The sequence below is a fragment of the Mustela erminea genome, chromosome 10 (genome assembly GCF_009829155.1).
Source record: "Mustela erminea isolate mMusErm1 chromosome 10, mMusErm1.Pri, whole genome shotgun sequence".
Lineage (NCBI taxonomy): Eukaryota > Metazoa > Chordata > Mammalia > Carnivora > Mustelidae > Mustela > Mustela erminea.
The window spans coordinates 54,124,356-54,150,191 of record NC_045623.1 but is presented as its reverse complement, the minus strand read 5'-3'; the positions used below and the strand labels follow the sequence as shown (position 1 = coordinate 54,150,191).

The window sequence follows — 25,836 nt, the reverse complement described above, 5'->3', positions numbered from 1 at the left end:
GTATTCTCAAGGCCTCTCTGGGAGAGGCCGACTTCACAGATCACTTCATGCCTGCCGGGTCTCTGAGGCAATTCTGGAAGCTTTGACTTCTCTGACTGAAGAGGGCTAAGCCTGATGGAAAGGCAGTGATAATTCTCCTCAGGTCAGGGTCAGCACACCCTAAAGAGTCCTCTACCCATCTTTCTCTTAATTTGATCTACAGTTTCTAAATGGAACCGCCACTCCCCTTCCCCCCAGCCCCTTTCATGGGATACACCTCCAGGCCAGCTTCAGCAGAGCCTGCACAGTCCACAGGACGCGGAGTCGGAACCACGCTGGGTCCAATTCTGGTCTTGCCCCTCAGGGCCCCCCACCTCCAACTTCCTCATCTGGGCTATTGTGAGGACTGAGTGAGATCATAAATGTGAAGGGCTTATATTGGGGCCCAGGACAGGGAACAGCTCAATATATGGAAGCACATACTTGCACTGGAAGTACTTTTTTTTAATCTGTCAAACTTTCCTGTTAAACTGAGTGCACTGATGTCTTCCTCAGGACTGTGGAGGAGGACGTGACAGCTGAAGCGGGTGTGTGCACGCAGCTTGCCAATGCAGGATCTAGACCTGAGAAGTGACCGTTTCCATAAAGTCAAGCTTGGTAGATGTGGTCTGTATGCAAAGCTTAATTCCAGACATTTATTTCTTAAGATGGACTTCCAGAGGCCTCTGGGTGGCTCAGTCGGTTAAGTGGCCTGCCCACTCTGGATTTCCAGCTCAGGTTCTGGGATCCAGGACCGGCCCTGCGTTGGGCTCTGCACTCAGCAGGGAGAAGCTTCAGGATTTTCTTTCCCTCTGTCCCTCCCACCCCCCATGCTCTTGCTCTCTCTCCAGTAAATCAATCTCTAAAGAAAAAAAAAAAAAAAAAAAGATAAAACTACAAACTTCTGAAAGGGCCTCTCTTTTACTGCTAAACATTTCTCACTACGAAGGTTTTGACATTTAAGGACCTTCAACTGCTATGCAATCCAGTATTTTTTTCTAAAACAAAATCCTGCTATTTGTAGCTAATAAGCCAGAGTTTTTACTGAGTAACTGTTACACAAGGAGATTTTATATATATATATACACACACATACACATATATATATATATATTTTTTTTTTTTTTTCATTCACTGGGGAAACTGGATACAAAAAAAGGAAAGCCCCAGAATCCCACCATCCACTGGTCTGAATTTTCTTCTAGAATTTCCTTCATCTGAATAAATTTTTTTGACCTAGCTATAATTGTTAATAATGCACTGTAACTGTGCACACTGTCCTTCCCCTATGTAACCTACCATAACACAGAACTTCATGGATTACTGTTTTATTTTTTAAGTTTCTAATAAGAAAGAAAAATGGGATTGAGATCTAGAATTAATTTGTTGAACAAATTAATGTAGCAATCCATTTCGCATTTAAGAAATGCAATGACAATTGTCTAGTTATGTTCTCTTACTTTGTAAGCATTGTCTGGCAGGACTTTTTAAATTACTGAACTTTTTGAGATTTAGGGGAAACATTAAAATTTCCTATAGTTGTCTTCCTTGTTACAAAAGTAATGCATGCTCATTATATAACATTTAGAAAGAGAAAAATCTCAGGAAGGAATAATTTAACATTAATATTTGCTGAACAGAAACCATGTGCCAGTCACTGTTCTAAATGCTTTAGGTAGATTAACTCTTTTATCCCTCACAATACCTCGTGGAAGCAGAAAGATATGAAGCAACTTGCCCACACTTTCACACACCTAGAAGAATAAGACAGGAATCCAGCACTATGCTATGATGTTCTAGGAGTGAAAAGATTCGGTAATTTATTCAATCAAGTCCTTCACTGCTTCAGCATATAATGTCATAGGCAAGAAATAATTCATAATAACATTATACCATTTACAATTATTTAAAAAACAGTTATATTTTTTAAAAAAACACTGTACCCTTTACAATCTTTAAATAAAGTTCCATTTCTGTATCTCTCTGGGGCAATCAGTAAAACGGGAAGTCATGCATTAAAGGAACTACCATTCCAATCAGTCCAATCACAGGTACCTGATATGCATTAAGGAAGAAACAACAGGTGCTTAAAAGAATTAGGCTTAAAGAGAGAAGCATTTTTTAAATTTTGCAGTTGATTCAGTAATGTGATGAGGAGAGTCCTTGAATCAGCTAAACACTCATTCTCACAAAAGTTTACAACCAGTCACAACACTTTAATAAAACGTTTACAAAGTGCTCCCAAACTCCCAAACAGTCCTAAATGTTTCTGATGGCTTATCTGTTGGCATTGAACATCAGTACATGAAAAATAAATGGAAACCCTTGGGTCACATTTTTCATACTTTAATTAAAAATCATACTTAGTTAAAGATAAATATGTCTGTTCCTGGTTTAATTTCCTACCCAGGCTAATAAACACAACTTTTAAAAATATAAACTCTCTTTAAATTTAAAATATGATCAATGAAACGTTTCTGACTGCCTGGCTCTAAAAATATTATAGGACTATAATTTCAGCACTAAAAGCGTATTAAAGCGATTGATCCATCAATCATAATTATTCATACCACTGTGGTAGAAACATGGCACACAGGTTTAGATAGAGAGATAGCTCTACCTATAGGATCAGGTATCTTCTTTGGAATTTAAAATAGCTCTATCTAGCGTTTCCAGAAGGCTTAAACTGCCATCTTGTAATTTATCCAATAGCCTGCTGCTAGCTTAAGCCAGAGAAGTAAAATATCTAATCATGTTGAACATTAATTGCGTGTTAAGTGCCGTCAAAGTGCTTTGCAAAGATTGTTTCACATATTCTCATAATAATCCTTGAGACAGAGACCACGATCATCCACATTTTACCAATCAGACTGAAAAGATTAAATAACTAATACTCCCATCCAGGTCTATCCACATCCAAACTCATACTTCAAACCACTGTTAAATGGCTTCTCTTCCACATCAGGCCTCAGAAAAATCTGACTTCCACAACTTACCTCCCTGAATTAAGCTTAAACTGATATACAAAACTTAAAACAAAAAACACCCTATACAAATCTGACCATTTATCCAGCAATGAACAATGTGATTCTACATTTGAAATTTTTAATTTCTTGTATCAGAGAGATTTACAACAGAAAAAAAAATTAATCTGGCATTAGGGAACCACTTCCTCAAGTGTTTTGGCTATGAAGCTCTCTGGTATCACAACTTGACAACCACCCATGTCCTTCAACAAGGGAGGACAAGAAGCAGCCCAACACCACCAATCTCACTGTTAGAGAGCTAATCTTTCAAATGAGACTGGAGCTTGCTACACGGAAAGATTTAAGGTATTAATCTTAGTCTCTTGTGAAACTGTTTCACATTTTTACGTATTTCTACACAAATTCAAATGCTGTCAGGGATCAAGACCTAGTGAATGACCTGGGTTAAACACAGTAAAAATACGAACACATTTTTATAAGGTCTAAACACGTAGTTGTTAGACTGCTCAGCATTTTTTGGACTTAAACTAGGGTTTTATGGTGCTAGTTAACTGTTAGGGAAGCAAAGGGACTAAACATTGGATCCCAGAGTCCTTTTATCACTGAAGAGTCTATAAAATGTTTGATTACTTTTAAAAATTACGTGTGTGAATCATGTTTGTTTATTGAAAAAAGGGGTTTGTTAATACATACAATTTAGCCTTTAAAAAAAAAAAAAAAGAGCTCTTCACTTGAATGTGATTGTTTTGGCAATAGTAAAACCCAACCCCATCATTCTTGCGTTGCCTGCCTTCCTGGTTCTCCTAGGTGAGGGCCGCCATCCTGCCATGATTTACAGGGAGAGCTGAGAAGCACCAGCAATGGTGCAGTGTGGTGACTACCACTTTAAAAACAAAGCCGAACTCTGCTTTTAAAGCAGCAAACACACAGACACAGACCCTGACTCTGACAACACCCAAAAGATTCATTATAGACAGTCCATTCAGACGAAGCTACAACAGCCCCAGGAAATATAAACAGTGTCCGCAAAGACAGCAGGGGAGGAAAGGAAGTAACTGATGGGAAGGAAGCTAATCATGTGAAGTTTGTCGAACTCCACAAGGTCTAATAAATTCCCGGTTTGTTTCCACTCAGAGCAGCCATTAAACGTGCCCCGACACGTGGGCGCAGGGGACCTCCCTTCTCTCCCGTTTTTTGCCCATTTCCTTCTCTATAACCTTGTTTGTATACAACCACGCCCGGTCAAGGGTGACTACGAGATAAAAGGCCTCATCAGTTTCTTCTCTTGGAACCCCGGCTGTCCAAAGTTTAACTCCACCGCGGTGATTTAACGAGTTCTTCTGTGCAAGTTATGAATGGCTTAAGTTTACAAGACACAAACATAAGGCGAGGGACAAGTGTCAGACGCCTTTAGTGGCAGTGTTTTAAAAGTGTTTTCAAATTAGTTTTAATTGATCTGCCTTGGCTAAAATTAAGGGGGGGGGAAGGGGGGTAGGTCACCCTGATCCATGTAATAAGGGTCCCGACAATGCTTTAAAAAAAAAAAAAATTCAAGCAAGACTCTCGTCTGAGCCTCGACCTCCCCATACCACCTGCAAATACAGTCTCGAGCCCACTCACTGCTGGGGGTCCCTCGCGGGACGTGTGACCTGGGCTCTCCTCTTTGACCCGCTACTTCCCCGCCAGACCCAGCAGCGAGCGGGTTCCAGGGCTGCTCGCCCGCCCGCTAGTCCCAAGAAAGAGCGGAAGAAAGTAGGGAAGAGGGGCGTGGCGCCCCGGTCGCCCCTAGATGCCTGCCCGCCTCCAGAGCCTGGCACCACCGCAAGGAAGGGCTGGGCACACCGGAGCCTCCCAACCCCAACCGGGCGCGGGGCGCACGGCCGCGGGCGAGCTGCTAGACCTTTCCTGCCGCTCCCGCCCCCAACCCAGCGCCCGCGCCCCCAGCCCTAGCCCCACAGGGCCCCCGCTTTCCCTCGCCGCCGCCCGTCGAGGGCGAGCGCGCAGTCCGCCTCCAGGTTTCGGCGTCCCTCGCCCTCCCTCCCCCATCCCCTTCTCCGGCGCCCAGTGCCCCGACCAGTCCCCGCCCTCCGGGACACTCTTCCCTCCCTCCTTCCTTCCTTCCTCCCTTCCCTTCCCTCCCTCCATCTCGCTTCCTAACACCGGGAACTCGGAGACGGCCCCCGAACCGGCCGGCCGACGCCCCGCGCTGCGCCCCTGTGCCCGCAGGGAGCAGACTCGCCACCTGCGCCCGCCGCTCGTGCCCACTCGCCTGCCGGTGCGCTCCCCCCGCCGCCGCCGCCGGGGACTCGGTCTCTAAGGGCTCCTGGAGACAGCTCCGACCTCTCCTCCGCCTCCCGCTCCTCCGGGCGCCGGCTCCGCCTCGCTCGGGGTAGGCGGGGCGGACAGCCCGACGGGCGGGGCGGCGGCGGCCCGGACTCCTTCCTCCGGCCCTGGCCCTCCCACCCGCCCAGGCACCCGGGCTGTTCTGGGCTTAGGCCGCCGAATCCGTGTGGTGTCCCGCCCGCCAAAGGGGAGAGGTCGGGAGCTATAGAGCTCCACAAACGTCTGACCGCCTTGGCCGTCCCCATTTTCCTTTCCCCAAACTCATGGACGCCCTGGAGTTCAAGGACGCTGGGGCCCCCCACTTCACAGGACCCTCCACTCGGCTGCTCTGACTCCTCCAAAGCTTCCTTCGCGTGCGAACGCCTCGCTAACCCCTATGCCAACCGTCCCCTGGGCCGCGAATGTGAGCGCTGCCAACCCCCTACACAAAAGTTAGGCTCTGCTCCAGGAATTTCTTAAGAAAACAGTCACAGTAAAATTTAAAGGGCCCTGGGGCCATGGGGAGATTTTGTTTCCCAGAAAATGGAGATGGAACTGCGGATTGTTCAATTTGAAGTGCATGCGCCCATCAGGAGCTTCTCCACTTCTCCCCCCATGAAATCTGCACTTCCAAATGCCCCATACCTGGCAGAGTTCTGCATAACGAATTAATTGGATTTGGTTGGTCCTTTCTGAATGGATTCAGGGTCAGGTAGTTTGAAGAGTCTCTTCTGTTTACACAGAGTTCGAACTATTCATACAAACAGTCATTCAAGGAACATTGACTGAGCACTTGCTGTGTGCTAAGCATCATGCTAAAGCTGATGGAGAGATACAAAGATGATCAGATGAGGCACTCACCCTCCAAAAGTCCAGAAAGAGTCAAAAAGGCGGATGTACGAGAAATCCTACCACTCAGCAGACTTCTTGCTTATCCCCAGGTATCTGTTTTCTTGTTTGACAGGGTGAAGACAAAAGAGAAGGTGAGGCCAAAATAGGTCACTTGGAACCAGTGTGGGCAGAGTCCATGCTTGAAATGGAGTCTGGTGGCATTGGTGCTGGATGTCTGTGTGTTGAGTTTCACCAACTGAAGGGAAGTGAAGCCCAGGGAAGTTTGCAGCCAAGGACTACAGTTAGGGCATGATCTTTACTCTTACTTTCCTCCCAACCCCCTACTCGGTATCGAGTATCATTCCCAGTGAAACCATTGGACCAGGATGCAAAAGACATACTTGTAGGTAGAGGCAGTGATTGGATGCCTTGCCCCGGGAGTGTGGGTGTGGTAAGAGACACATGCATCTCACAGAGTATGGTGCTCAGCTGCAGGATTTGTTTTGCCTGTACAAGGGACAGCCAGAAGTTCCTCTGCCCCGCCCCACCTTTTAACCAGTGATTGAGAATGCATGTATAAATACTGCCATCCTGGTCCCTTAGCCTCCAGCTGGGACAACTCCAGGGTGGCTCTCTGCTGTCTATGGAGCTCCCTATGAGACTGGGCCAAATTCCCTCCCTTCTGCTTCGGGATTTTGCTTGATATCACATTCTTTTGCTTGCCCTTCTTACCCCTCTAGGTCCTACATCCCCTACCAGTGTTTCTTAGAAACCCATTCTAATCAGAACCAACTATGTGATTTGCAGGGCCCCATGCAAGATATAGAAAAATGTTCCTAACTTATCAAGAATTTCAAGCTGGCAACAACAGAGTATTAGACCAAGTATATGGGGACCCATGTTTCTGCACAGATGTGCATGACTCTAAGATGTCACATCAGTGAAGTTGGTCTGGATGTTAATAAAATCACTTTCACTTGAGTCTTCATTGCAAAGTCTGCTTCTGGAAAATCCCCAGCTAAGATAACAACTGTTAAAGTAAAACACGAGCCCATCCTGTGCAAGCATAATCACCTTATAGAATACACTAGTAGTGGGCATCCCCCAGCTTGGGAGGCTGTCCCTGGTAGGAGGAGGGCTTAGGTTAAGTTGTATGTAACAGGCACTTCAGCCATCAGAAGAGGGAAAACAGCTGAGAATGGTTTAGGCTCATAAGATGATGTGGCAGGAGGTTGGGGTTTTAGTCCCATTCTGAGCCTATGCCCGAAGTGTTAATTCGGGTGGTGTTTTAGATGGAGTTACCTAGAAACACCCTACTTGAAGTTTAATTGGCAAGTAGTTAAAAAGTGACACCTCACTTGTAAGGAAGTGAGGTTGGCAGCATTGGGCAGAGGGAGAAGCTGCCTGTCAATGTGGTTACAGCTGGGCCTAGAGCCCAGAGGGTACTGGAGTTGTGTGGTTCTTCAGAATTAAACCAGATTGAGTCCCGGGAAGTGGGCCTTTGTAATCTTCTCCACGTCCGGCATTCCTGGGAAGAGGTGTACCCATAGGCAGAGCAGTTCCTTGAGGGCAACGCCTGCTGATGGACACAGCTGGGAATGGTCAGGAACATATGCATCAGCGCTGAGCAGAGAATCTGGGAGAAACTCCACAGTATCACTCCAGTAGATGATCTCTGAGATCTCACTTGGGCTTAGAGTCAGTCATAACAGCAATGCACAGCCCAGCCCAGGAGGGCCTGACTCTCGGTCTTCTGGGCAGCCCCTGGACAATTTTTTATTGCATTTCACCTTTCTCGTACTATATGCCTATTTAATCTCCCATTTTTCCCCTTCAGACTTTTAATTGTTAACTTTTTTTTAAGGTTTTTTGTTGTTGTTGTTGTTGTTGTTGTTTTTAAGAGGGAGAAGGAGAGTGCAGCAGGGAGCGGCAGAGGGAGTCTGAGAGAGAAACTCAAGCATACTCCACGAGGAGTGCAGAGCCTAACATGGGGCTCAATCTCATGACCCTGAGAAACCAAAAGTGAGTTGCTTAACCACCTGTGGCACCCAGGTGCCTCTTAATTTTTATTTTAAGTAGGCTCTACCCACCATGGGGCTTGAACTCAAGACCCTGAGATTAGGAGTCACACACTCAATTTACTGAGCCAGCCAGGCACCTCTCCTTCAAAAAAACCTTTTTTTTCCTCCCTTATGTTCTGGCCCAATTATTTTCTACCCCTCCAGTGGCACTAGAGACAAAAAAAATACAAATAAATGAACCAACTGCCCAAGAGTAGCAGTGTAGTAATGTAAAATATACATTATGAGATGAAGCCTTTGGGATCAAGTCCTGACTTTGCCACTAACAAACTGTGTGAATTTGGGGCACTTAACCCTACTGGACATTTGCATGTCTTTAAAATAAAGCAATTTTTAAAAATTTTAAAATAAAGCAATTGTAAAAATAATAATAATAATAATAATAAAATAAAATAGATTGTAAGAGAATGGTCTCTAAGGTTCCAATTCTATGGAAATTAATTTTTTTTAGAAGACATGATTTTCTCATAGGGCATCTGGGTGGCTCACTTGACAGACTCTTGGACTCTTGGTTTCCCTCACGTCAAGATCTCAGGGTCCTGGGATCGAGCCGCCCTTGAGCTCCATCTCAGTGCACAGTCTGCTTGTCCATCTCCCTCTCTCTCCCTACCCCCCACCCCCGCCACACACAGCCACTGGCAAGGTCCACTTTCTCTCTCTCTCTCAAATAAATAAGTAAAATCTTTTTAAAAAGAGAGATGGTTTTCTCTGCTATATAATCTCTCATGAAGCAAGCAAGAGAAATGTTTTTATAACTCAGAACAACTGATTTTTAAAATCAGTTGCAATTCACAGGTGAAGCACTACTTCTATGAACTTCTACTCCGTATTCAGTAACAACACCCTAACAAAAGCATCAGTCAGAAAGAGATGGGTGAAGAAAGATGGGGAAAAAAATGGGGGCAAATGGGTGAGTCTGTGAATGATGAGTTCTCCACAGACTTTGGAATAGTTTTTCTGGAATATTAGATTTGCTCCCTAAGAATTTTATTTCTCCTGTTACACATGGCCACACTCTGCCTGAACCTGCCCTCGAAGTTATGGAGAGCTACCTCCTTTTGAATAGGTTACCTGGGTAAGTGTTTCACAAACAGGTTTTTCTGCTCAGTCAGAAGTTACCATCTTCCCATGTAGAAGTTAGGTTAGGGAGAAGCACCCACAGTCTTGGAAATTCCCAAGTAACGTGTTGAAACATGTATGGCCACAGGCAGGAGCTATGACCAAAACTGTGGGTACAGATCAGTAGGCAATTCAACACAGTTCCATCCTCAAGTGGGTGGAAGCCTTCGGAGGCCTGGGTGGGAGTGGCCCAAAGTTGAGGCAATAACTTCTGTTAGTTGTTACTAACTCAAAATGAACTTTCTGGCTTATGATAGCACTAGGCCCTCTAGCTCAGGAGAATGGAAGTCTTCAGACACTGTTGCCTAGGACTCAGCTACCTAGGCTCAAAAGTTAGCAAAATTCCCATCAGTGGAGGATTTCAACCAGTGGGGCCATTAGGAAATAGAGATGCAGAGGCTATGGGGGAACCAACCCAAATGTCCAGGACTGGACTTTGATACATGACTTTTCAATTGATATAGGACTTTTCAATCAATATATTGATATCAGGACAATGATATAGAACTTCTTTCTAAAGTGCCCTGTGAAAAGATGTAGATCTAAACATATTCGTATAAGAAGATGCCCTGAACATATTTTGGAGCATAGAAAGCAGGTTATAGAAGAACAACATAGAATTTCCCACTCACATATAAAGAAGAGCACGCGCGCGCGCGCACACACACACACACACACACACACACGCATCCAAATCAGTGCATCTGAAATGATGTTTGCCAAAATGTTAACAGGGATTTCTTTCTCAGGGTAGTGGAATTTCAGGTAAACTATGTTTTTAAATACTACATACATATTCATTCGTTCATTCTTTTTTTTTTTATTAAACTGAATGCATAAATTCTCTATGAATAATGTGGGTGGTTTGTGTATTATAAATGTGTCTTTTTTCTTATTATAGAAAAAAGAAAAAGTCATTGTGTAGACCAGGGTTTGACAAAACAAAGTAAAGCCAGAGCGCCAGACCACCAGCCATCTGTTTTGGTAAATAAAGTTTTATTGGAACGCAACCACACCCATTCATTTATCTGTTGTCTTTGGTTGCTTTTGCTTTGCAAGGATAGAGCTGAATGTTGTGGCAGACACCTTAGGGTTCAAGAAGCCTAAAATATTTTTCTGCCTCCTTAGAGAAGTATAGACAAGTAGACTAGAAAACTTTTTCAGAATGGCAAATTGTAGCCTACATTTTACTAATTCTTCAGATTTCAATGCATCTGAATTTTCTATTTTAAAAGAATATAGTCTGTATATGTAAAGTATCTCCCAGTCCTCAGTGGTGATTGTGATAACCAAGCAAAGTAACATGACCAGTTTTGGGGTGGTTAATGTCTGTGTATTCTCCATCCTCCTCCCCTTCTTCCCTCATTCTTTTCCGACTCCCCCTTTGCTCTACCTGCTCCTCCTGTTCTCCCCCACCCCCTGCTCTTCCATTTCCTTCTCATTTTTCCAGTGAAATAAGGTCACACCCTGTTCTCCATTTTGCCCTCAAATGCTATTCCAGCTGAGAGAGCGAGAGGGGGAGGACTGAGATTCTTCTCTCCTTCTGGCATGGGTCTCTCCAAGATAGAATGATTGAGAAGCCCTGGACGAAATCAATTATTCTTGGGGAGGATGAGTGAGGTCCCAAAAAGTCAACCCAGACCCGGAGGAAAAACAGCCAGCAGAGCTGGGGAGGAAAGGAGGGTGTCAGGCTCCCCAGGAAAGGCTGGGAACTGAAGGGGCCAAACCCCCTCTCTTCCCTCATTCCTCTATCATATTCTCCTCTATTTTCCTTAAAGTCTCCCATCCTACACAATCCCTCTGGCCTTCAGGTTCACCGAGGAGGTTTGGGATTTTTCTCCTTCACATTCGGTGGCAGCCAGCATCAGTGCTCTCACAGAACCCACAGGAGCAAGAGGAAGCAGTGTCAGTCTAAGCAATGCCAGGCCCTTGCTCATTTCTAGAACTCGGCCAGAAGAGCTGGATGTTGGCCCTGATGTGGAATGTACTTAGATGCTAAGTAATTAAATTGTGCAACAGAAACATTCTCTTTGTCAACCACTCACCCCAGGCCTTCCCTGAAGAAAATAGAAGGACCCTGCAGAGTCCGAAAGGGAAGCAGCCTGGTAGACAATGATTAGATTATTCATCCATCTATAGCCTATGCCACTGGGTTTTGACTCAGACACAGTCAACCCTGTGGACCTGTGAGCTAAGTTGTGATGGGAATGGAAAGTATTTTCTCTGGCACCCTGATAACAGACCTGTTAATTTCATTTAGCTTTATATTCTGGTGAGAATGGAAAATACCAAGCCTGCAACCTCTGTGACTCCAATTTACACTCCATGGTTCTCGGAATATCTAAAACGTTTTTCGGAATGCAGGGGAATCTCAGAAAATGCAATTAAAATTACTTATTTTTTTTTTTAGTGTGTCAGTATTACTCTAGAAATATTGAGATAATAGAATACTACCAACAATGCCAGGGTCCTGGAATTATTATTAGTGTTATTCTATTATCTCAGTATTTCTAAAAATAGAAATATGGACTATTTTTGTCCTGAGACTATGCTGAGAATTACGTGCCACATTAAAAATTTGAATGTAATAAAGGTGCATTAATTTAAAGAGTGTTCTGATCACATTCCTCTCGTGTTTTAAATCCTCCCCGGGTGTCTTATTGTTATTTTCCTATTTCCTGGGTTACTAGGAAGGTTGGACGTCTTTTCTTGTATTTATTAGTCATGTATGGTTCCACTACTGATTTGGGCATGGGATCTACTTCCAGAGGCCTCTAATGGATTGTGCTAGATATTTTTGTATTCCTATAAATAGCCTTGAGCTTTGTTCTGGAATATAGTTAAGTTACTTGGAAACAAATTTATCCTTTTAGGTCTTGCTTTTAAGATTTATCCAACAAGATTAGAGCAGTTATTACTCTAGAGCTGATTTTTCCCCTACTGAAGCAAGATCTGAATGTCTACCCGATGCTCTGTTTAAGTCTTGAGGTTTCCCAGTCTGGCTGGTAGGAAGAGGCTCCATTCCTGGCCCTGTGTGAGCATGTGGCACTGGTACCTCTAATCTTTAGAGATGGTTCTTTCCCTGGCCCTGGGCGGTTGCTTCATCTGCATGAGCTCCCCATTACTCATTATTCCCATCGTACACATCATCATCATCAAGGGGACTCTCTTCTGGTCTCTAAGTTCTATTTCTGTTCAGCTCTCTTTCTGGTGCTCTGTCCCCTGAGTCCTAGCTGCCCTGACCTCCCTGAGCTCTCATCCCCCCTTCTCAACTCAAGGGGTCCACCAGACTCTTCCTGAATTCCCTACTCTCTGCTGTGCCTGGAAACTTCCTCAAGACAGGACACTGGGGGACTCTGTCAGTCTCCCCACTTTTTTTTTTTTTTTTTTTTTTAGTCTCTCAGGGATCACTGTCCTCTTATTACCTGAATTACAGTATTTTGCAAACTGTTGCTTCAGATATTTTGTCTGTATTTGGGTTGTTTCAGGTGGGAAGATAAGCCAGTTCCTTTACCCCGTCTTGACTGTAAGCAGCTGTCTCCCTTGTCATTCTAAGTCATGCCTTGGTCGTCTTTGTACTTAATCATTATCTAACACTGTTTTGTACATTTCCTTTTTTGTATGGTCTGTCTCCCTCAGCAGACTATAAGCTCCCTGAGGGCATGTCTGGTTTACTGTTTGTCCTCAGCTCTTATGGCATTGCCTGATGTACAACAGGACTCGTGAAATGTTGAAGGAATGAATGAAAGCTAACTGGGACCATTAATGCGAGGCTCTGAATGCCGAGCAGGGAAATTAAACATTTTGTTGAGAGCAGAGGCTCTTATTCTGGGGCTAGATGGACATATGCCAAATTCTATTATTTGTACTTTGAGGACATTGTGGGGTACAATGCTGGCAACTTCAGTCAAGCTACTCTGTAAATCTGCCAAAGCTTTTGGTAGATTAGGTCACATTTTTGGAATCGACTTGGAATTCAGAAACCTGGCAGTAATAATGAATCTTGCCTTTGACCCTGCCTCTAATCTGATTGGCCCTAAGCCCTTTACAAATATTAATTATGTTTCACAGTGCAGTTGTCACCCTGACCTCTTTTCTTAGGCTGGTTAACACTGGGACCAGTGTTCAGCACTCTACCCCATAACAGCATGCTTACTCCTCCTTAAAAGAGAAAGCCCATCTTTATTAACATCCTTAAATTAGTAAGTATCCTAATGATGAACTTGACAAGTGAGTTATTTTCTTAAAAACTTCACTTGAGGGCGCCTGGGTGGCTCAGTTGGTTAAACTTCTGCCTTCAGCTCAGGTCATGATCCCAGGGTCCTAGGATCAAGTCCTCTGTTGGGCACTCAGTGGGGTGCCTGCTTCTCCCTCAACCCCTCCTCCCCCTCATTCTCACAATCCCTCTCAAATAAATAAAATGTTAAAAAATATATTTATAGGGCGCCTGGGTGGCTCAGTGGGTTAAGCCGCTGCCTTCGGCTCAGGTCATGATCTCAGGGTCCTGGGATCGAGTCCCGCATCGGGCTCTCTGCTCAGCAGGGAGCCTGCTTCCTTCTCTCTCTCTCTCTCTGCCTGCCTCTCAGTGTACTTGTAATTTCTCTCTGTCAAATAAATAAATAAAATCTTTAAAAATATATATATATTTATAAACTTCACTTGATAATTGCAAAGGTCTCTCCACTGTCTTTCTGACTCTAGTCTCCACGATAGTCAACTGAGGGCACGATAAAAACATTAGAAATTATAGCTACGTTTATTATGTGTCTTTTCCTTCTGTTAGTGCAGTAGTTCAGGTAGATAATATGTAAATAAAAACACACATGTTTGGACCACACACTCAAAAGTCCTTACTGATGAAGTACACAATAAAAAATTTAGAGATCACAGATTGAGTTTTCCTCCCAATTCCCCTTACGTGAGTCCAGGTTACTCTTCCTACAAGTAATCTCAAACTGTGCTCCATTCTTCTGCCAAAACAAACAAGAAACAACCCCCCCAAATCTTCTATAGGTTCAGTGTAAGAGAAGAACTGTAATAGTATGCTGACATTGAAAAGAAGGGAGTTTTTTCATGCAGACACAGTGGTCCCTCCATAATTATTAATAAGCCTTCACATTTGTACAATGCATCAAAATTTTATAATGCACTGAACTTTGCCTACAGGCCCTCCCATTTCAGGAGAACATGGTCTGCTTTCAGCCAAGATTTATATACTTAGTTCTACTCTATGAGGCCCGTTAACCTCTTTTAGAGATTAAACTATGGCCCCGAACAATAATTGCGAGGTCGTGAATATTTCTCTATCCTCCATCCATATATGTTAACAGACTGAATTACTGAAGAGATGATGCAAATAAGGAACTTTAGATGTGCCAGTTTATTTACTCTAAAAGTAATTTACAGAAATAGCAATTGAGTAAAAACTAAGCTACAATGCATAGTGTGTATGTGAGAGAGAGAGAGAGAGAGAGAGAGAGAGAGAGGTGTGTGTGTGTGTGTGTGTGTGTGTGTGTGTGTGTATGTAGGAGTCAGGACACGGAGCACCAAGGCACCAGACATGAATGAAGAAACTGTCATAGAAGAGAAATTCTGGCGTGGCCAGACATCACCTGACACCAAGTGAATTAGAAATTAACTGTCCAGTTGAGCCTTACCTGAATTCCTCACACACATGAACAAAGTCAAATGGTTACTTTAAGCCACTGAGTTTTGGGACAGTGGACCTGAGAGTTGTCAACATGATCTGAGTCTGGATCCAAACCTTCCTGAAGCTGACTACCTCTGTAATCTTCAGTAAGCCAGCTCATTGCTATTGGTTTGTTTATTCTTGTACAAGTTGGGTTTCTGTTATTTCTAACCAAAAGAACTGTAAATAACATAGGGATACTCTCTCTTTTAACTCTGGTGCAAAAGCTTCAGCTAATCATATCTCTTATGACTTTCCTCAATGACTTACTCTTATTATTAATCTATGCATGGATCTTCTCTTATTTGATTGATAAGATTTTTTTATTCATACCTCCATTTTTTTTTTACCCTGTTCCCTACCTTAATCCCATTCCCTTCCCCTGTTCACATACAAACATTCTAATTCTGATGTGTATCTTTTCATTTGTGTGTGTCCTTATAAAATATGTATTGTTGGGGCACCTGGTGGCTCAGTTGTTTACGGGTCTGACCTTTGATCTCAGCTCAGGTCTTGATCTTGGGGTTGTGAGTTAAAGCCCCACATTGGGTTCCATGCTGGGCCTGGAGCCTACTAAATAAACTAATTAAGTAAATGAAATATTGTTATTTTGTGTACAAGCATTTCAGTGTTATATTAATGGTATTGTATACTCTATGAATAATACTTGCGAAATTTTCAAATTAAATTTTATTAATTATTTAAATACTTTTCCCCCAAAGTGTAAACACCTGTTATAAGTTTTTTCTCTAAGAGATATACATTCTGATGATGGTGTTACTGATAGGTTTTTTTTGTCTTCTTGGCATTAAAAAAAAGAAAAACCACTTTTACTCTCTGAATGCCGCCTCTCTCTCCCCATCCACCATATACACACTTTATTTTTTAATAATAAATGTTCTGGTTATAGGGATGCAATATCTTTTCATCTCTGGGAAAGTATTATTTCCTTTGTGGAGTTTTCTCTTTTTTTCCCCCACAGTCTCTCTTGTTTCTTTTTTGTTTTTCTTTTAAACAATGTCCAGTCCCTTGTTTTTATTTGTGTTTTTCATGTTAGCTTTTCTCAAAAGCTTACTGATGCTTGGCTAGTTCTGATTAGAACCTCTGAGCGCGCACGCACGTGTGTTGTGTGTGTGTGTGTGTGTGCACGTGCACACACGTGCAGGGCTTACACAGTGGTTGTGGTAGGTGATGCAGCAGACATTTGGTCTTTAATTGCAGGCCTCTGTGGGTTTCCGTAGGTCTCTTCTCTTGGACTGTTCAGATACACCAGAAAGGAACTCAGATACACTCTTTGGGGGTGGGGAAGGGTTAAGCCTGGCTGTCAGCATTCTAGGAACCTGAAGATCTCATCATGATTTTTTTCGTTTTGCTTTTAAAATCTAGATTCTTACTTTATCTTTCTTTTTGAGTACCTTTACTCATCTGCAGCTCGTGTCCATACTCTTTGGATTTCTCATCATTTATTCATTCAACAAACTCTTTACCTGGTATCTCCTTAGCACTTGGTGCCAGGCATACTTTTAGGTGCTTGCAATCAAACCCACCAACAATCAGAATAGGTGAAAATGCCTGCCCTCATGGAGCTTATAATCTACTAGAATACATTTCCAGTCTTCTGCCTAAAGGAGGGAAAGTGGCTGGCTGGCTGGCTAGCTGGCTGCAAAAGGAAGTGGCAGGAATGTGGATTCAACCAATCCAATTTTGAGGCCCACTTCACATCCCTATCATCAAAAATACTTGGTGCCCCCAATTCCTGAGTCTTTCTGGATCTCGGTGGACGAACCAGCTGGCTCTATATTAGCTTACCCCTCCCCTTTGCAGACATTTGGATTTCAGCTTGCTTTCTTCTGCTGTCAGCTGGCCTCGCTTGTTCATGTACTTTCTTTCTTTCTTTCTTTCTTTCTTTCTTCTTTTTTTAAAATTTATGGCTATTCTTTTTTTTAATTTTTTATTTTTTATAAACATATATTTTTATCCCCAGGGGTACAGGTCTGTGAATTGCCAGGTTTACACCCTTCACAGCACTCACCATCATGTACTCTTTCTTGCCCGCGTTAGTCTTCTCTCTCATTTTCCTTGTTCCTGTGAGGTATGCTGTGCTGTTTTTCATCTAATGTTATTTTAGTGGGATCTGGGGAAGGAATAGAGCTAATTCTGCGTTCCCTTAATTATGTTTAACCATGTGTCACTAACCCTCCATACGGGCACAAAGTTGCTTACCTGACAGGCAAAGACAGCACCCGCCTGCATGGTGGTAGTATCAGGTTCTGATGGTCTGATAGTCCCATCTCTGGGAGGCTGTATGGCTTGATTTTAGAATGAGATCCCAGAGAACTTACATAAAATTCAATATTTCTAGGTCTCTATTCTCATGACTCATTTTTTTTTCCCTTTCTCTTGGCCCTAAGAGTATGTCTCATTTAACTTTCTTCTTCCCTGAATCATATTTTTCTCTTATTTTTACTATTGACCTTCACATTTTTCTTGCTTTGATATCCATGATGAGATATTCCCAGTCATTACACCTATGTGCTATGTGTGTGAGACACTGTCTTTGTTTGCATTATCTTATGAAATCTCTACTAATGCCCTATGAGCTGGGCATTGTCACTGTCACTCTGGATGACATATCAAGTCTACTACCTTATATTAAAAATGCAAGACTAATAAAGATTAAAAACTTGCCTAAAGTCTTACAGCAAATAAGTTTTTAAACATTCATGAAATTTACATATTTCATAATCATTTCGTAGTTTACATACCATCAAGGCCTTGGGTATTTCTTGTAGGTAGTTTGGAGTTCTGGTGCCACAAACCTCCAAGGCTTCCTGTCAAGGGAGCTAAATATCTACATTGATAGTCAATCCAAAAACACAGAACTAGATGTATTTGATGGGAAGGGATGTCTGGTTAGCTGTGCTGGAGGGAGAAGCCAAGATGGGGTTTTCCCTCTAGACTGGCTGAGTCTAGAACAGCAAGACCTGAACAGCAGGTTCTAATTCACTCACCTAACCCACTGCACAGGAGTAAAGGGCTGGCCCCCCTCACCTTCACGCTGCAGACCAAAAATCTGAACAGACAGCACAAGGATTGCTAGGCCTACTCTCAAGGAACACCTAGAGTGAGACTGCCACCACACGCAGCTGCAAGAAGAAGAAAAGGATGCTCACATCGAGCACCATTTTTACCTCCTGCTTCACAGGGATGTAGAGTCAGGCTCCAGCCTTTTGGACTAGCTAGTACCTTCTCGATTCCTCCTTGGGCCAGCTATGAGGGGGCCTACAGAGTGGCTGTGGTATGGGTAGGAATGCTCTCTCCCCTAAAGCTGAGCAGAAGCGTTGTCTTTTGTTGTGGGTTGAGGTAGACAAGTGGGGAGAAGGAAACATAGGTACCCTTCTGAATGTTTCTGTTTCATGGAAATAAAAATGCCAATATTGCAAACATCTCTTGTGGCTGGTTTTCTCTAGTTCATCTTTTAAATCAATGTCAGTTGCAGCCCACTCAGTGGGTTTCTTGACTCACCAATGGGTTGGGAACCTAATTTGAAAACATTATTCTAGGAGGTTTATTGGTGGGAAAGAACAGCTCTTGTCTGGAACATGCTTCAGTGGGCCCTTTGGTTATGCATAAAGGAGAAAGTAGGCACTCTGTTGGGCAGGAGTGGCTGTGACAAAGGCATGCAGTTTGATATAACTGCAAAGGACAACACAAGTGAAAAGTTATTTCCTCAGGTAAAGAGATTATTAACATTTAATAAAGTTGAACATCTTTTCATGTGTTTACTTGCCATTTGTCTGAGTTTGGGCTGCTATAGCAGAAAACCATAGATTGGATAACTTAAACAATCAATATTCATTTCCTCACAGTTCTGGATGCTGGGAGTCAGCATGGTTGGACTCTGAATGAGGACTAAGAGCCTTTTCCTGGTTTATAGATGGCCATCTTCTCTTAGTATCCTCACATGACAGAAAGAAAGGGCTACATAAGGACCCCAATCCATCCCTTCATGAGGCTCTACCCCAGGACTCAACTGAAGTGCCCACCTCCTAATACCACTGCCTCAGGCATTTGGATTTAACATGTGAATGTGGAGGGAAAACATTCAGTCATAGCACCAGGTATATATCTTTTTTTTTTTTTTTAAGATTTTATTTATTTATTTATTTGTCAGAGAGAGAGAGAACACAAGCAGGCAAGAGTGGCAGGCAGAGGCAGAGAGAGAAGCAGGCTCCCCACTGAGCAAGGAGCCCAATGTGGGACTCGATCCGAGGCTGGGATCCTGGGATCACGACCTGAGCCGAAGGCAGGGGCTTAACCAACTGAGCCACCCAGGCATCCCGGTATATATCCTCTTTGGTGAAATAACAACAGCACTTTTTTTTTTTTTTTTTTTTTTTTTGAGAGAGAGAGAGTGGGCAGGGGGCTGGGGGGAGTAGCAGAGGGAGGAAGAGAGGGAAAGAATCCCAAGCAGGCTCCATGCCCATCACAGAGTCCCGCATGGGGCTCTATCTCATGACACCGAGATCATGACCTGAGTTGAAACCAGGAGTCAGATGCTTAACTGACTGAGCCACCCAAGCACCCCAAACAACAGCACTTTTAATAAACCACACACTAAAAAATAAAAAAAATAAAATAAAAAAATAAACCACACACTAAAATAAAATGGGGTAGTATTATTATTAACAATGGCAGTAATATTGATCATAAGAATAAGCGTTCAGGGGCTCCTCGGTGGCTCAGTGGGTTGAAGCCTCTGCCTTCAGCTCGGGTCATGGTCCCGGAGTCCTGGAATTGAGCCTCATCGGGCTCTCTGCTCGTCAGGGAGTCTGCTTCTCCCTCTCTCTGCCTGCCTCTCTGCCTACTTGTGATCTCTCTCTGTCAAATAAATAAAAATTAAAAATAAATAAATAAATAAATAAATAGAATAAGCTTCCCATCTTTTAAAAAATAATCTCCTATGCATAGGCACCAAGGATACAAAGATTAACTAAACAGGTATGACTCTTTCCTTCATGGAACTCACAATCATAAGGTAGGTGAAGAACTGAAAAATCTTTTTAAAAAACAAATACATGGATGTATGTATAATTACAAATCTATACAATGTATAATTATAAAAAGTAATGTTCCCTAAAAGAAAAAAATTAAAAAGATGTCATAATAAAGAAAAATGGAGATAATTTATACTGAGAGTCAAGTACTTCCAATTCATACCTGAAAAATGAATAGGTAATATTCAAGTGCTACAGGGCCAAGAGCAATGAGAACAGCATGTGTGAAGGTCCTGAGGTGGAAAGGAGCTTGGGATGTTACATAAATCCAAAGACAGTGGTGTCACTGGAATGCAGAGCAGTAGTGGGAGAGTGATGTGAACTGAGTTTCACAATACAGGCAGAACCCAGATAAGAAGCAAGAAAATCAGTTAAGAACCTACTGTATAAGTCCAAGCAAGAGATGTGGTTTGAACCAGCATTGTAACCAAAGGAATGGAGAGATTGGTGGATAGCTTTGAAGTATATTTTTGAGATAGGACTGACAAGACACTGATAAGGTACTGTATGTTGGGATGGAGGGCGAGGGGCAGGGCAGGTAAGGAAGAAGAAGGTATCAAAAATAATTCGCAGGTTGCTTGATTAAACAGCTGGGTTGATGGAGATGCCTTTACCGTGATGGTGAAAATGTGAGGACTTGATTTAGTGGTAGAGGCAGTAGATAGTGGTCATGTTATTTTTAGATGAACGTCAATTCTGAACACTGCTGTGAGTGCACAAAAAGAATAAGCCTATTTAATGATGCAGTACATATAAGGGTCCCACAACCGGGGACAAAAGAGTTGAAGCTACAAGAGAACAGCTCAAGTTCAGAAAACGGCACTCTTCCCCTTGTTTCTGAGAATTTTCAGTTTTCAAGAAGTGTGGGCAGGTGTCCACCAGATGGCAATATTTCTTTATAAAAGCCCAGATTTAGAAACCATACCTTTCTGCACTACATCAAGGTGGGTTCTTTAGGGGCACACAGCCAGAGTCTAGTCAGATCAGTGCGAGTACAGCCCAGTCCGCTGAGTTCTTCCAGGAAATATGCACAGGCGGAGGCAGCCTTATGAGCAAGATCCTTCTGTGACCTCTTACAAGGAGACAGGCTTGTGTGTATACGTGCATTCTCTGGGGCTAGTGCTTCAGATCACAAAAAAGCCCCTTAACTCAAAGTGCTCTTAGTCTTAGTCCACGAGTAGCACTGGAAGCCTCACATAACCCCTCTGAGACTCCTTCTTCCCTTGTAGAATGGTGGGTGGATTCGCACCAAGCTCATGCGGTTAGCCCAAATATGAAATTGGATAATGCTTGCCTATGAGGGGGGACTAACACGGTCCTGGTAGAAAGCAAGCACCCAATCCCTGGTGGTCTTATGGGCATATTATCCCCCCAATCTCCCTCCCTTAAGGCCCTACCCTTTTCTAGCTTTGGTCACAGGCAGCTTTCCAGGCATGACCTCCTAAGAGTGACAGCAAGATGGCAGACTCCCTTCCAGGTCCCCTGAAGCTATGCCTTATGGTAAGTGCTCCTCTTTGATAATTTTTCCTTCCAATTGCATTTACAGAAAGACAGAGTCCTTCTGCAATACTCTTGTCTGATTTGACAGGTAAACCGTGAAGATGGAGAGGGAGGAAGCTCCTAAAAGGAACACAAACACTGGAAAATCGGCCCCTTCCTAACACTCCGCATTGAATTCATTTACTCTCTGTTTAGTCGCTTTTCCTAATCTACTGAAACGTGTACAGTTGCTACCTGCAGACTTATAATTATATATTCCCAGCCTATCAAATGGGAGAGGTCCACGCACTCATTTTGTTTGGGGGCTGATGCAACTGGAATGCAGCACAGATCTGTCCTGGGAAGAAGTCAGCTCCACGCTAGTCGGCCCCTGGGTCAGCCACAGGGAATCTTTCTACAGCAGAGGTCAGCCAGCTCTCCCAGCGTATTCATCTTCCTCCTTCCCTACTAGCTCCGCCCACCAGGTGCTTCATTTTCCTTTAGAAAAGCCCAAAATATTTGGATGCTTTAAAACCGTATTTTCAGAAAGGTCACCGATTATTACATTATACAGTAACACTGCTTTAGAGGTGTTTTTGGCTTCCTTTTATTTCATATGGGGGCTCCTGCAGGGGAAATGAGAATGTGGTTGAGAAGGGAATAGAAATACACCTTCATTATGGAGGGAAAGGAAAGACTTTTTTGGTCTTTAGCTTGTATTGCAAGTAGCAAAAAGAATCTTCGTTTTTTCACTCTGTGTGAAAGATCTCTAAATGGGCAGGGTGTCACGCACAATGCAGCCACGTGGGATAGACAACTTGGTTTATTCAACAGTCGTGTACCAAGAGCATCCACGTGCCAGACAGTGTTGTGAGCAGTGCCTGAAAGCGCTGGCCTCATGCAGTTTACATTCTAGTAGGGAATACACTCAGAGAGAAAACAGATAATACGCCAGGGAGTGATGACTGGCATGGAGAAAATAAAATGGGGAATTGGGAAAAGGTGTGTGTGTTGTGTGTATAGTGTGTGTGTTTGGGGGTGGTGCAATTTTAAATACAGGAGTTAGAGTGCCTAATAGAAAAGGTAGCACTTCAGTTAAGACTCAAAAAGGTAAGGGAGGAAGCCACATGGAAGCCCAGTGGAAAGAATATTCTGGAAGGAGGCAAGAGCACAAAGAGTACCTGTAGGCAGAAACCCTGCTCTCACAGACTGAATGAACAAGAGAGAGCCAGGAGATAAGGTCTGGAGAGTTCGAAGGAAGACTTCGAGGACTTGGTGGCTATCCCAAGAGTTTGAGGAGGAATGCACGATCTGATCTAGATTTTTATTTTTTAAAGATTTTATTTATTTGTTTAACAGATAGAGATCACTAGTAGGCAGAGAGGCAGGCAGAGAGAGAGAGAGAGAGGAGGAAGCAGGCTCCCTGCTGAGCAGAGAGCCCGACACGGGGCTCGATCCCAGGACCCCAGGTTCATGACCCAAACCAAAGGTATAGGCTTTAACCCACTGAGCCACCCAGGCGCGCCTGATCTAGATTTTAAAAGATCACTCAAGGCCTTGTGTTGAGATCAGAATGTAGTGGGGGCAAGGACAGAAACAGACTGGGCTATTAGGGGCTGTTACCTGACTCCAGGCTTGGGCCAGGGTGGTGGTGGTGGAAGCAGGAGAAGTGGTCAGATCTGGGGCCAGCATGGTTTGCTGATGAATTAGTTGTAGGATGTGAGAGAATGGCCAGAGTCAAAGGTGAGATCAAGGTTTGTGGGAGGTGCTGCCATTGCCTACAACAGGAAGACTAGGGGGAAGGCCTGGCAGGGGAAAGACAAAGAATTCAATCTCGAAATGATCAGCTGGAACCTCTGATGGGACACCTCAGTGGAGATGTGGAGACATGAGCCGGATACAGGAGTCTGGCGTTTGATGTGAAGGTTCTGACTGGAGAAACACATTCATCAGTCTTTACTGCACAGACATTATTTACAACCGTGAGCTTGGATGGACTTAACTAAAGGAGTGGGTATAGACGGAGTAGGAGTCTGAAGGCTGAGCCCTGGGGTCTACTAGCACGTAAGGACTGGGAGCTGGGGTGATGAAGCATCTAGCAAAGGTGAAGGAACAGCTAGTGAAGAAGGAGGAAAGCCATGAGGACTCCATCTCCTTGAAGCCAAGTGAAGAAAATGGTTCACAGAGAGGGAGTGATCAACCATGCCTAGGCTTTGACAGTTCATGTAAAATGAGGACTGAGAATGGGTCACAGGACTTAGCCAAGCAGGACATCCCCTCATCTTTTCTCTTTCACAGCAATCTCTTGTCCTCTTCATTGACAGTATCTTCACCCACCCACCCTGTAATTCCTGTCTCTTTTACTGGATATTAACCCTACGGAAATCAGGAACCATGACTATTTTGGGGAATCATGCCTGGCACATATTAGGAGCTCTCTGTGATATTTATCTTTCTCCTGCCTTTGGTTTTGCCACATATCTTCCATCCCATCTACCCTCCCTTCCTGACAGTGCCCGAATGACGTTGGGGGCGTTCTCTCTCTCCTGTTGTGTGTTGCTTCCATGGGATGGTGAATTCAGGTGTTTGTCTCCTACTTAACAGGTCAAAAGGGGCAGATGTTGGCTGGGCTCCCTACACCAGAGGGCAGGCTCCATCCATCAGCAGCTCCTCAGGTTGCCCAGACCTCAGTTTGCCCAGCTCCTCTGTCCTAACCAGACCCCACTCCTGGTGGCAGACTGTTGCCACAGTTCCCACTTCCTAAGCCTCAGTGTTGCTCCGGTGTCCATTTCTCCAGCCTCTCTTTAATTCTCTGAGCTCCCAATACCCTTCCAGTAAATCTCCTGTTGCTGAAGTTATCCAGAGCCAGTTCCTGTTCCTTCCAACTAAAAAATTACAGCCAGTAAGCACTCAATAAATACTTGCTGAATGAATGAAAAGTATGGTTTTCATTTCACAAATGGAAAGTCCAAAATTCAAAGAGGTTTAGCCACTCATCTAAGACCACATACCCTCCGTATTTCACCAATTCTCTGACATAACGTTTTCATATTCTCAGATCTCTGCCAGGATGCATTTTACAATCGATCCTGTCTTATAGTTAACTCGCAGTATTTTTCTGTTTTTAGTGGTTTATAAAATAATGCTGTGTCTTACATTGGTTTAGACTCAATGAAATACGGTACTAGTGTTAGCATCAAGATTCAAACATACCTCAAAAGTCTATATACTTTTGCTTCCCAAAGAAGTTTACTATCTCGTTAAAGGAGGAAAAAAAAATTGGAAGAAGCCCAAAACCCTCTCTAATGCTGGACCTGATTAAGGAGTGTATGAACTCTGAGGAGTTGGGTAGGGAGCATTCGGGTGGGCATTAAAGAGATAGGAAAGACTTAGTTGAGGGTGGTTCAGTCAGTCAAGCGTTTGACTCTTCATTTTGGCTCAGGTCATGATTTCAGATCATTAAATCGGGCCCTGCTTCTTCTTTGGGCTGTGTGCTCAGCAGGGAATCTGCTCAAAATGATCTCTCCCTCTCCCACCTTTCCCTTAAAATAATAAGAAAGAGAGAGAGAGAGAGAGGGAGAGGAGAGGAGAAGAGAGGAGAAGGAAGAGAAGGGAAGAGAAGGGAAGACCAGACAGACTTTGGTTAACAGGAAGGTGAGCAGACAGGACAGGTGGGAGGTCTGCGTCCTAGATGCTGGCAACACAGCCAAGGCAGGGATGCACATCTGAGCATGAGCCTGGGGCTGGGGACACTGACTGCTCTGTGTCTCCCTCACACCTTTCCTTATTCTCTCCAATTATTCCCTCAGTTCTCCCTGTGTTTCCTGACCTAGTTCTCTCCTGCTGCAACCTTTTTCTGGCAAGCTCCTCCTCCCCTTTTTCCCCCAGTCACTTCTACTCTGTGTAGTGGGCAGAGTCCCTTCTGGAACCAGGAACAAGGGAAAAGGCATTCTAGGGGGAAGGACCGGCGTGTGTGAGGGCATGGAGATGGGACAGGAGCAGGGATGAACACGACGGCATAGCAGGCTGCATAGACGGTTTATTCATTCATTCAGCACATTTGATCTAGTGCACACCTGGTACCTCTAGGCAGTGGGGATGTAGCAGTGAAATCCAACCAGAGTGCCCGCCTTTGGAGCTTCCATTCTGATAAAGAAAGGAAGAGAAGCCAAAAGCAAATTTAAATATATATATATATGTTTATATGTAAATATGTATATACACATATATGTAAAACGATGTCAGACAGTGTA

At 43.7% G+C, this 25,836-nt stretch overlaps 1 protein-coding gene across 5 annotated transcripts in view; it reads right to left on the bottom strand.

Moving 5' to 3' along the window:
- The window catches only part of LOC116600848, a 131,628-nt gene extending 125,892 nt beyond the window's left edge, over positions 1-5,736 (bottom strand). The window contains exon 1 of one of the 5 annotated variants that reach the window (XR_004289833.1): positions 5,248-5,731. Coding sequence is in view for 2 of the 5 variants with exons in the window: in XM_032361223.1 (XP_032217114.1) it covers positions 5,248-5,593 (346 nt within the window). In the remaining 3 variants the exon portion in view is untranslated. Of the gene's footprint in view, positions 1-5,247 lie in introns of all 5 variants that reach the window. The other 4 variants (XR_004289834.1, XR_004289835.1, XM_032361223.1 and 1 more) reach the window with 4 other exon arrangements.
- Positions 5,737-25,836: the final 20,100 nt, after the last annotated feature.